Source organism: Diabrotica virgifera, chromosome 3 (genome assembly GCF_917563875.1).
Source record: "Diabrotica virgifera virgifera chromosome 3, PGI_DIABVI_V3a".
NCBI classification, from domain to species: Eukaryota; Metazoa; Arthropoda; class Insecta; order Coleoptera; family Chrysomelidae; genus Diabrotica; species Diabrotica virgifera.
Window position 1 is genome coordinate 54,944,080 of NC_065445.1, and position 13,344 is coordinate 54,957,423.

At 34.3% G+C, this 13,344-nt stretch overlaps 1 protein-coding gene across 3 annotated transcripts in view; it reads left to right on the forward strand.

Moving 5' to 3' along the window:
• LOC114326570 (protein mini spindles) overlaps positions 1-13,344 on the forward strand; it is a 141,078-nt gene that overhangs the window by 12,323 nt on the left and 115,411 nt on the right. For all 3 annotated transcript variants that reach the window (XM_028274965.2, XM_028274967.2, XM_028274966.2), the window contains exon 5: positions 9,425-9,648. In XM_028274965.2, coding sequence (XP_028130766.2) covers positions 9,425-9,648 — 224 coding nt within the window. The remainder of the gene's footprint in view (positions 1-9,424; positions 9,649-13,344) is intronic.

Consider the following 13,344-nt stretch of genomic DNA (forward strand, 5'->3'; position numbering starts at 1 on the left):
ACTTTAACATGTATATAAACTAACAAAAAAAGTTTTAGAAAAATATAAGCTTGTTTGAATTTTTCCGAAACAATGCATGTTTTCGATCTAATTGCACTCCCCTAATATTCTTGCTGTATATCTGACATACTACTTCTTCAATTAAAAATTTGATATCTTCTGATCGAAGTGTCCTATTGACAAAAATCAAAATGCGTTTTAAAGGTGAAGAGCGCAGGTTTCGTATGCAGTTTTTATATTTTGCCGCAAATGAAGCAGTTTCTATAAAGCTGTTAAATAAATAACAAGCCTGGATCCTGCGTACCAAAAAAAAAAAGTTTATTAATAGCAAGCTGAAAATTTGTTAATAGCTTAACAGTGTCTAGTTGGACAAACTTTGATATATTGGAACACTGGAACAGGGGAAGTTTTAATTGTGGAACAGGTTTCGAACGTCAGACTACGAAAACGTACCTTGTATTTAGTCGGACAGAACTTCCATTTGATTTGTTACCCTATCATTAAACTCTCATGCAAAAATCAGACTGCTATTTACCACCAATATAATTCATGTTTGTTGGACAAACATTTTTTCATATATTATAAAAAGTTTGCTATCGAATAAACTTAAAAACAACCTGCTAGTTTTCACAATCATAAACTGGTCAGGATGACACATTTCACAATTAAAATCACGTTCCACAACTAAAACTTCCCCTGTTCCAGTGTTCCCTTGCATCAAAGTTTGTCCGACTAGACACCTTTTGCGATAAATAAATTTTCAGTTTGATATTAAATAACTTTTTTTGACACGGGGAATCCCCGCCTATAAATATTGCATGATTTTTGCATTTTTTATGATTCTCACGAGATTTATGGCAACTGTACCATACCGATGGCCTTAGTTGTCGAGGCATTTAAGCTAAATAAAAAACCAATATGGCTGTAGTGCTGTTTTTCCAATATCAACTAAGTACCTATATGTTATCTTACTTATGAGTTAGGTGCTTTGTCCACATTCCTTTTTATTAATATTTTAACTGCTGTATTTCATCTGCTTATATCTTATTATAATATATACACAGCCAAACTTATATGGAATCATCTGATATTTCTCATTATTTCGTGCGAATTTAAAAAACGAATACAGCGAAGCTAAAAACGAAAACGAGTCAAACATAATTTATTTTTTCTACAACCGTGTTGAAAATGCAATTTTTAGCACTCCATAGGAGCGTTAAAAATGCTACTTTTTCTACTCTCATACTATTGGGACCGTGCAAGTTCGGAAAAGCGACATCTGGTTTCTTCGCTCTGCACTTTTATTCGCACTTTTAATTATATTGGCCAATCCTATGGTCCTGGTTGCTGGATAATTGTCAAGGCCATAGTCCAAAAAAAAAATAATAAGAAGAAAAAATAAGATTCAGGTTATGTTATTAAAACGTAAATAATTGTATGTAGTAAATAAAATTAGTTATTAAAATGCAGTAATGCAAGCAAAATACAATTAATTACATTTACCTTTATATAATAATTGCATATCATATCAATATTGTGGAGCAATATATAATTTTTCTTCTTCATTGACAGTAGATATGAAATATAAGTCAATTTGACAATTTCAATTGACAATGAATTATTTAAGAAAGTTACAATATTTCTCCGCTATTTTCGCACGATCGTTTCTCGTATCGTCTCCAAGTACTTGCACACCGCGAATAATATATCAATTATGATGTCACTACCTGTATCATAATGAACTTCATTATGATACAGATTTTCATTAAGATACAGATTTTAAACCAATAGAATCGCGATGTGGCATTCGCGATAAAGGTGGTACATGCGCAGTGACCAATGGCGAGTCAAATACATACGCTTTGACAGTTCTCAATATGTAAACGAACCGTCAAACTGACAAATTACTGAATTTATTTGTGTTACAAAATTAATAAATTTGAATATATTTTTTGTTGTGAATGATCATAGAAAAAATAGTGTATACAACTTGCATTTAATTATCATTATGACCATAATTAAATGCTCGTTGCATAATATACTATTAAAGCAAGCAAGCATAGTGATTTAACCCAGCCTGAGAGACTTGCTCACCCCTAAAGAATGACATTCGGGTGATACAATTCATTGGGGCGAGGAGGATTAACTCCCGTAAGCAGGAATCACTCCACCCCGCTTCAATGCTCCAGACCATCCACTTACCCCCCGATAGCACTCTGATGCGCTATAGGGGCTCTCAATCAGCAAAGTGTTTATCATATGGGAGTCTTGGGTACACGGACTCCCATATGAAATCCTACCCCGATCAATGCAGGCCAGCGTGAGGCGCTCTATTCCCGCTATCTCTAGTGACTTATCTTCGATCTGTTTTGCTTGCTCGGGCGCCGAGTCCCCGCTCTGAGTCCAGTTCGGCGACTCGGCGCTCGAGGATGTGGGCCCCTCATGCCCTTTTTTGGGTTTTGTTACTAATATTTTTTTTGTGGCTTTCGCCTATTGTTAATATTTTATTGATTTGTTTAGTGGCTGAAGCCGTTTTGAAGTTTTTTGTATATTTTTTTTGAGGGATGTCTGAAAATTATAAAAATCAACATTAATAAATATAATGAGATGCCAAAGGTGAGCAGGTTGTCTTCTTTTGATAGAGCTACGATTATCTAGCCTTTATTATATATTTACTAATATTTGTTGTTTGGGTCTCCTATGTTTCCATCTATGGTACACATCATACCTTAATATCTCTTGCAATATCCGGTTTGGGTGGTCTTCTAGCTCAGCAAATTTTGTTCTGGCTTTTTCCTCCATAATATCCAGTACTCTTATTTGTTTTAGGTCTCTAAATAAGAACCGTTCGGCGACGTATCTGGGCACGTTTGCAGCTTCTCTGAGGCAGTTGTTGTGTGCCGCTTGTATCTTCTTTTTGTTACTTTGACTTATGTGACCCCATGCAAGAGATGCGTATGTAATTATTGGCAGTATAATGCTATTTATCAGTCTTAATTTTGTTTTCATAGCTAATTTGCTTCTTCTTCCTGTGAGTCCTCTTATTGCCGATCTGGCCGCTGCTGTTTTCTGGACTGTTGCGTTGACATGTGATGTGAATGTAAGACCTTGGTCCATTGTGACTCCTAAATATTTAACTTCGTTTTGCCATTCGATGGGTCTGTCTTGCAATGTTAGCTGTTCTTCTGGGTTATCTCTTCTCTTTTTGAAGATAACCGCTTGGGTCTTATCTGGATTTATTGCTATTTTCCATTGGATACTCCATTCTTCTATTGTATCCAATGCCGTCTGTAGATTTCTTACAGCTATATCTAGGTTCATGTGTTTTGCAGCAATTGCAGTGTCGTCTGCATAAAGGCTGATCAATGTTCCGGGTGTTCTTGGAACATCTGCTGTATATATGGTATACAGAAGGGGTGATAAAACTGCCCCCTGTGGTACTCCAGCTTCCGGCATTCCGTGTTCTGATAGAACTGGTCCTATCCGGACCCTGAACTTCCGGTCGCTTAGGTACGAGGAGATGAGTTTCGTCATGGCCCCGCTGTATCCATAATCTCTCATTTTGTATGTCAGTCCTTCATGCCACACTCTATCAAAGGCTTTGCTTACATCCAGAAAGGCTGCTCCCGTATATTGTTGGTCATTGAATCCAGCTACTATATATTCGGTAAGTCTTAATATTTGAAGTTCGCTGGAATGTTGAGCTCTGAATCCAAACTGTGATTCTGGGATTATGCCTAGCCTGTCTGTCTCTGATTGGAGCCTGGTTTGGATGACCCGCTCCACTATCTTACTGACTGCTGGAAGTAAGCTAATCGGCCTGTAATTTTGAGGAAATATGTGGTTCTTTCCTGGCTTGGGTATCATAATTACATGGGCTTCCTTCCATCGATTTGGGAAGAGCCTGTATCTTAGTATTGCGTTTGTTATATTTGTCAAATACACAACTGCTTTCGAGGGAAGATACTTCAGAGCTCTGTTAGTGATTTCGTCTGGACCAGGTGCTTTCTTTGGTGAACTTTTTCGAATCAGTTCACTTATTTCTCTTGGTGATGTGGGATTTATTATTTCTTCTTGTTCTTCGGGCGTTTCTAGTTCTGTTTCTTCGACTTCTTCGATAAAGTCTATATCTTCGTCTTGGTGATAATTCAGTGTACACTCTCTTTCAAGTGTCCTTCTCATCACCTCGGCTTTATCTTCTTCTGTGTAGACGATCCCATTTTCTCCATGTAGTGGGGGAATGGGTTTTCTATCGTTTCTTAAAGTTCTTTGGAGCCTCCATATTTCTTGCATATTTTGGCTCCTTTCCTCCATTTCTTTTATGTAGTTTTCCCACTTTTGGATTCTATGGTCTATTAGTGCCTGTTTGACTTGTCGATTCAGTCGATTTGCCCTATTTTTATCTTCCTGGTTTCTTGTTCTTCTGGCTCTCTTTTTGGCTCTGTTCTTTTCCCTTATCATTTCTTTTATTTCCTGATTTATGTCTCTAAATCTTCCCATATGAATTTCATATTCTTCTTCAGTAGTGCTATTTCTTAGTGCTTCTTTTATGATGTTTTCGAGCTCTAGGACTTTTTCCTCTATTTCTTGTGGATTGTCAATTGTAGGAATGTTTCCAATTCCTATGCTCACTAGGCGTTTGAAGTTAGACCACTTAGTTTTCTTTCTTTTCTTTGTTGTTCTGTTATCTTCTTCCCATGTACCTATTTCTATGAGTATGGGGTTGTGGTCTGCTGATCCTTCGTTTAAGGTTCGGATGTCTGTTTGTAGTCCTAGGCTTTTGGCCACTACTATATCTAAATGGGTTGGTAGAGCATTTCCAGGAAAGTATGTTGGTTCGATGGGCCCAATCACCATGGTGTCTTCGTTGTTCACTAGATAATTATTCAGTATTCTACCGTTTCTGTTTGTAGCTCTATCGTTCCAGTTAGGGGATCGGGCGTTTAGGTCTCCTATTATTATGGACGGTTCTTCGGCGTTCAGGAACGTATTCAGGTCGTCGTCGTTTAAAGGATCTGTTGGCCTTACATATGCTGAAGTGATCCTTATTTCACCTTGTCTCATCTGGACTTTTATTGTTGTTGCTTCCATAGTGTTTAGTGGTGGCGTATGTTGTAATGTATGATTTATTCCTTTTCTCACTAGGATAGCAGTTCCTCCTGAATTTGCTCTGTGGTCGTTCCTGTAGATGTCGTATCCTGGAAACTTGATATTGATGGTATGAGTTAGTTTAGTTTCTTGCAATGCTACGACATCCATTTCATATCTATTTATTAATTCGTCCAGCACGTTTGTATTAGTTCTTATGCCGCCTGAATTCCAGGAGCCTATCTTCAGGTATCCCCTAGTTTCGTGCCTTAGTTCAGTGCTATTTTTACATTTTTAATCGCTTCACTTACCGTTTTTATGACTAGCTCTTCTATCAACGTGGCCAGTCCTTTTTGTTGTTCTTTTGAAATTAATATGGTCGAATCTGTTGTTGGGTTTTGGGTTGGTTTGGTGATTTGGGCGTACGATTGCCCATTGTTTCTTTTAGGTTGTTGTGTTCTGTTTTCTATTGTTATTTGTCTGGGTCTTCCCCAGGCAGGTATCTTTGGGCATCCTCTATAACTTGCCGGATGTTGCCCTTGGCAATTAGCACATTTTGCTTTTTGTTCTGCTGGAATTTGGCAGAATTTACTCTTGTGATTTTCTCCGCACTTTACGCACCTAGCGTCTTTGAAGCATGCATTTTGGGCGTGGTGAAAGCCCTGGCAATTAAAACATTGAGTTGGTCCGTTGCTCTTTCTTAGATCTTCTATTACTACTCTCATGTACATAAGGTTGGTAATTTTCTTGGCTTTGGGTACGTCTTCTTTTTCCACTGTAATTATAAACATTGGCAGAGATTTTTTGTCTGCCTTCCTAGACTTCATGTTTGTTACGTTAATTGTATTTATTTCATGTTTATTTAATAGTTCCGTTTGTATATCTATAGGTTTTGTATTTGAGGGAAGTCCTCTAATAACCATTTTGGGCTTGATATCTTCGTCTAATGGGAAGGCGATCCACTGAATTTTGATTTCTTTGTTATAATCTTCCAAGATATGGGTAAATTTTCTATAATCTTCAGGGCATTTTGTTTGAATGAGTGTTTCTCTTCCGTTTTTGGAGATTTTATTGTCTGTGTATATCTTTTGAGTTTCAGCAATTTTCAATATTGTTCCTGTTTCGTTTACTGTTTGTAGTTTTATGACGGGTGGTTTTGGTTTGGACCTGTTTATAGTGCTTTCTTGATTGTTTTGTTCGGTGATAAGGATATTATCAATTTCGCTTGTTTCCATTGTCTCTTCCCTGCCCTTATTCGGTAGGGAAGGAAATAGTTCTTGTACCTTAGATGTTGATGGCACGCTGTTGTCTTTTCCGACCTTTTTTGGCAGGGAAGGGAAATCTTCATTTGTTTTTGTTGTGGGTGTTATGGGTAAATTTTTTGTATTTGCGATGTTATTATTAGTATCTTCAATTTTTTTCTTTGGGATTGCTGTCATCGATTTTTTTTTCATTTATTTGTATATCGGTTGTCTGGTTTTCGTTTTTAAGTTCGTCGAATCTTTTATCTATAGTTTCGATTACTTTTTCTTGAGAGTTTATTATTGTATTTTGTAGTCCATTGATTTTTTCATTCAATTGATGGATTTGGTTTCTGAGTTTTTTAATTTCTTCGTCCTTTTCTTTTAGTTGCTTTTTCATTTCAGCCACTGAATCTTCATCTTCCTGGCACTCATTCGGCCTTTGACGTTTTGCTGCCTTCTTATTTTTGTTTTTAGTTTTATTTTTCTCTACTATTTCTGATTCGTGTTCTGGTTCCATGTTGTTCTGTTTTTTCTTTTCCGCTATGGCCTTAGGTGTTTTAGAAACGCCGTTTAAGGTATTGCACGTTAAATTTTCATTATTTTGATCAATATCAATATCAGAATTATCAAACAGCGGAAGATTTGAGTAAATATTTGGACTTACCTCCATCGGTCCTCTTTATAATTGTTTTTTTTTTTAACTTACTTTTCTGCCCCACGAAATGTATACCTATTTTTGAGATATTCGATGTTGTACAAACTCGTCGGCAGCCTGTCTGATCCTTCAAAAAGGTTTAGAACTTCGAAATATTTAAAGTTTTGGAAAGAACTTTTTAAATACGTCTTTATACTTTGACAGTACTTTGACTTCAACTACTATTAAAGCACTAGTGCTTTAAAATTTTTAAGGCACTGCAGTTAAAAGTGAATTGTCAAATTGTGAAACGTCAAAATATTTATATTTCATTTATTAACAATAATATTAATAGTACAACTTGCGCAATTTGAAAAAGGTGGTTTAAAAGGTTTTTTAAAATTTAATTTAAACTGTATTATTGCATTTTTAACACGTTTGTTGAAAAAAACTATCAAAATTTGTTAGAATATACAACAATAAAAGTAAGATGTTATTCTATAGTTGTTATGATTTACTTATTGACAGTATAGGCAGTTTTGATGTAATGTCAAGAAAAATATAAAAATGGAATGTCAGTCAAGTTCAAGTAAAAGTTTTTGCAGATATTGTCCTGTAATTGAGAATGAATAAATTATAATTGTTGATATATAAGACGTTTGTAGAAAAAAATATTGTATGATATACGTCAGCGGTTCTCAACCTTTTTGGGTGATGTACCACCTACAGTTATTTTTATTATTTTTGGTACCACCTATATTTTTAAATTGTATTATCAATACTTACTAAGTACTACTATTTTAATTTTTTCTGTGTTTTGTGTACCACCGCCAATAATGATATGTACCACCAGTGGAACATGTACTATAGATTGAGAACCTCTGATATACGTGTTAATAAAAAGTACATTTTTAAGGCACTCGTGTGAATTGCAGAATTCGCTTCGCTCATTCTGCAAACTCTCACATGCGTGCCTTAAAATTGTACTTTTAACACTTATATCATAAATAACTATTAAAGCAATTTAATGACAAATACGTAACGATTAAATAAAACAATAGAGTATTTAACAAACAAATTGAAACTAGTTGTTTTAAAGTCAATAGAATAAAAAATTTCAATGTAAAACTAATAATGTTTAAATTGTTTTTATTAATTTTTTTTTTGTAGTCAGTGTTATCACCTCTAGTCCTATGCAATGCTTCAGTTTGCGTGGGCACGCTCCTAATAAAATTTCAATCTTTTGTTGTGTTAGGTTGCTCCATTCTTCAAGAGCAGCTTATACTAGCCGTGCGGTGTTTTGTGCTCTAATTTTTCTTTTAAGCATATCCCACAAATACTCTATAGGTTTAAGCTCGGGTGAGCAAGCAGTCCACTCCAAACAAGGGATACTTTCTGCGTCAATGATGTCTCTAGTCGCTCTAATGGTATATGGAGGTCCATTATCATGCATGAAAATTAAATGTTCTCCTGTTGCATCTCTCCAGAGCCTAACTGCAGGTTATCAACATATCTGTGAGCAGTTAAAGTAGATTGAATGAAAATTGAAGGAGTTTTTTTACGGATCACAATACCTCTCCAGAACATTATACTTCCCCTTGTATATTTGTGAACAGATCTGACAGTTTTCGTTCTTGCTTGCCTTCTTCGACCTCTAAGTACACGATTTCGTGGGTCATCTGATTTTACACCAATCCTAAGTTTTTCTGAAAATAGCACATTTTGTCAATTCCCAATGTTCCAGTTTTGGCGGTGAAGACACCAATTTAGGCGATTAATCTTGTGCTGCCTGGATAACTCGGGAACTCATAACTGTCTCCTGCCGTATACTTCTTGGTATGAACTCTTCTTCTTATCGTTTCAACTGAAAAAGTTACACCCGTAGCTTCCAAAAGCTGTCTTTGGAGCTGCAGGTGAGAAATGGTTGGGTGTTTTCCAGCTGATTGGACAATTAAACGATCGTGGCGAGCCGTTATTACTTTTTGGCGACTTTCCCTTGCTTTATTTTTAAGCTTTCCTAGTTCCTGTTACCTAGCATAGGTTTTGGACAGAACGCCCTGTGTTACGCATAGCTCTACAGCTATCTCCCTCTGAGAACATTACTTTCTCCACAAGACCATTATCTTTCCCCGTTGTAAGTTCTATAATCCCACATGAGGCATATTTTCATTTTTGGACGCAAAAGTTAGTTTATTTATTTTCGTTCAATTTGCAACTCAAGCAAATAACCTATACCGTACCGAGCTGTACTATCTGATTGTCTTATCGATTTGTTTATTTTCAATAAAAACCTTTATTCTTCGCAACAATAACAAGTTTTTTTAAAAGAAATAAATGTTGCTTTGAAGTACATGGTGATTCCATATAAGTTTGGTTGTGTGTATTTTTAAATATGTATTGACAATTTGTTTATCTGAGAACTATTTAAATCACATGTCATTTAAAATTCCGTTTTCAGGCGAAGAAGAGGAGGAGGAGGAGGATGTAGTCCAGGATATTGACCCTTACGAATTGGCCACACCTGTGGAAATCTTGTCTAAACTGCCCAAAGATTTTTATGAAAAAATGGAAGCTAAAAAATGGCAGGAGAGGAAAGAAGCTCTGGAAATAGTTGAGAATTTGGTTAAAACTCCAAAGTTGGAAAATGGAGATTATGGGGATCTAGTTCGAGCTCTTAAGAAGGTAAGTGAACATTTTTTATTAGGTTACTTTTGTTATTAATATGTCAACATTCTTATTCAAAAACTTGGAATAAAAAGAAAGTAATAGTATATTAAGTATGGAGAACGGTAAGGGTTTTATACCGATCGAAGACAATTGTTTGGAGGAGGAGCGGAGCGACGACTCCATTTATTGTCTGAGATCGGTTACCCTTAACGTTCGACATGCTTATAACGTTTTTTGCACGATTGATACCATTATAAATTATAAAATTAAACATTTTCGTCATATTGACTAGTTTCATTCATTTTATCAAGATAGATACTTTGGTTGTTAGGTAGTAACTAGGGTGCATAACAACAATGGAGAATTGAGTTTTTATTTAGTTGTCAATAATTTTAAGGCTATGGGTACATAATTCGGAAATATTTTACGTGTATCCCTACTTTTTCTGTCTTTACACGGCAAATTACGTGTAGTAAAATTCACACTGGTATGGATATGTAAACATTACTAGAATGTCATTCTACTTGAAAATGTCATCATTAATTTAAAGAGATGGGTTTTGAATGTTCTTGGATAACGGTTATTTTTATAATTGCAAATTATTAATTCAGTTAATAAATGTGATAATTTTTTCACTAACTATGTATTCAGTGATTGTAATAATTTATTTGTACAACAAAGACTAATACTCAATCGAGAAAAGAGGAAAAGTGTTAAAGTGATTTTTTAATAATATATTGTTATGGAACGCTTACAATTTTGAACATCTTTAACAACAAAATACTTGGATCACAGAATATATTATCCTGATCTGTGCTTGGATCTTCCACAAATAATACACAATAAATAACTTTTTATTAAGTTTACGTCTTAAATCAATTATTTATCCAATACACTATATATCAATAATATTTAATCAATAACTCAACATATTCCCGATGCAATGTCAAATATTTAAAATTGTCACTGATTGTCAGTGTCTGACTGACAATATATGCTGACAATATTATATTCGGCTGAGTGCGTTGTAAGACAAAGATAGATTTGGAAAATATTACCACGGCATTGTGTTCATTTTTTTCGAATCCTGAAAAAACCAATAAATATTTTTGAAAAATTTAAACGCAGAATGAGAGACTATATTATTACCGAGGGCCGAAAGTCCATTAGAATAAATAAAAAGTTTATTTTGAATGATATATTTGAAATTAAAAATCACACTAAATTTTCTCTTAGTTTTTCACCCCTGTAACTTATTAAAATCAACATTATAGAAGTTCTCAGGGACTTTCGGCCCTCGCTAATAACGTAGTCTTTCATTCTGCGTTTAAATTTTTCAAAAATACTTATTAGCTTTCTCAGGATTCGAAAAAAATGAATCCCCATTTGAATAATTTGAAGAATTTGAAGAAATTGAACGGGCTTGGGAAGAAGGGTGTTCCGCAATTATTCCCGAAAAATCCAAAATCCGTTATCAAAATACCTACCAAAGTTTTAAAAAATGGTGCGAAGGCAAGAATTTAAGAATCGAAGAAAAGACTCTATTGGCATATTTCGTTCAAAGACATATGCAGTTGAAAGCTCCTGGAAGCCTCTGGGCAGAATATTCAATGATTAAATCCACCGTTTTTCTTTATGATGGCATTGATATGTCCAAGTTTTCAACTTTGATCGCGTATTTGAAGAGAAAAAATGTTGGCTATAGGCCTAAGAAGTTTCAATATTAATAAATAATTCGTTAGTTTTCTTTATTCTTTCAAAAAAATGAATTAAAATTAAGAGATTTTTTAACTCGACGGTAAGTGAATTACTTACCGTCGAGTTGGAGTACTTACCGTCGAGTTGGATTACTTACCGTCGAGTTGCTAGTAAATGTCACCTACTGACGTAAAATCTGTCACGGTAAACAGTCAAAAATGATCAATCGTGCAAAAAACATTATTTTTATCTCTTTATTATGAATTTATTTTAAAATTTTATGAATTCTATAATTTTTATAAAGTCAGAATTTAGTAGTTTGTTGCATATGCCTCTCTCTAACCTTCAGTTTGTTTTTGTTGATTTTCGTTAAAAAACTTTCAACAATTGTTGATCGTTATCAGCTGCTAAAACATCAGTGTTTTCTATTAGCTCCGTGCTCTGTGCGTGACCATGGTGGGGGTACATGAAACGATGCCAGCGTGAGTAGCGGCGAAATATGACAATTTTGGCGATTCTTTGTAATCTCAATGTCATTGTTTACATAACAAATTTTATCAAAACTGGTAAATAAATGACGTATTTAATTGTGCTAATAATACCCAAAAAGGTAAGCGTAATTTCTATATATCTCCAATAATGACCAATAAGAGAAAAAATTTAAACTAGGAGGAATAAACGCAAAAGATAGATTCACACTAAATAATGTCACTATAAAAATAACCAGATTAATCTTCTTTTTTGGTTGACCATGTCGACCTTTGACGGTAAATAAATAGCGTATTTAATTATAATACCCAAAAAAGTAAGCGTAATTTCTATACATCTCCAATAATGACAAATAAATTAGACAAAAGATTTAAGCTAGGAGGAATAAACTCAAAAGATAGATTCACACCAAATAATGTCACTATAAAAATCACCAGATTAATCTTTTTTTTTGGTTTACGATTTCGACCTTTGACAGTAAATAAATAGCGTATTTAATTGTGCTAATAATACCCAAAAAAGTAAGCATAATTTCTATAGATCTTCAATAATGACAAATAAATTAGATACAATATTTACGCTAGGAGGAATAAACTCAAAAGATAGATTCACACCAAATAATGTCACTATAAAAATCACCAGATTCATCTTCTTTTTTGGTTGACCATGTCAACCTTTGAGATAATCCAGTATCGGACAACTTATAAGACAATTCGCTAAAAAGTTCCAGAAACAACAGGTTCTTTTTTACATAAATGCAGACTAAAAATCTATAAATTTAAGAAATAACTCAGAAAACACAAAAATCGCCGATATAATTAATTAACTTAAGAAATAAGTCAATAGTGTCAAAATTTCATAATTTAGTGGAGTAAAGTTTCCTTCGGTTGGACCAATTACAAAATAGCACTACAGCGCGCTAAATTAGAATTACTTCTAGTAGTTTAAAAACAGGATAGATTTTTCCCTTTTTGTTCCGTTTGGGGTTGAAAAGATAAATTGTGATGAATTTTTAGGAACCCAGTTCTTAATACTACAACCATTTTATACATAAATTGAGTATTGTTAAAAAACTAATTATTAATCATTTTCAACTTTACAATGTGTATTTATCATATGCGTAACTTCAAATTGTGGTCTCCAAAAATGTCAGGTGACGATGCTAGGTGTCACGTCATGCACGGAGCGAATAAGGATTATCGAATAGTATTCTTATTAACTAAGTCAGGAGTATACATGATTACTAATATCTACTATAAAATCTTTATTTTGTTTTTATTCTTCAAAATTTACAGAAAATCCCATTTTAAAATTTCAGTATCTAATATTAAATATACACTGCGGTGCAAAAAAATCGATCCACTAAAAATTTGGTCATTTTTGATGTTTCGAATTTCCTAATCCTGTTGTCCGATTTAAACGATTTTTTACCATGGTATAGCCTTATTCATTGACAATAACGCTGTAATAATATTGTTGCTAGACAGGTAAATGTCATTGTATACCGGGTGTACGAATCAAACT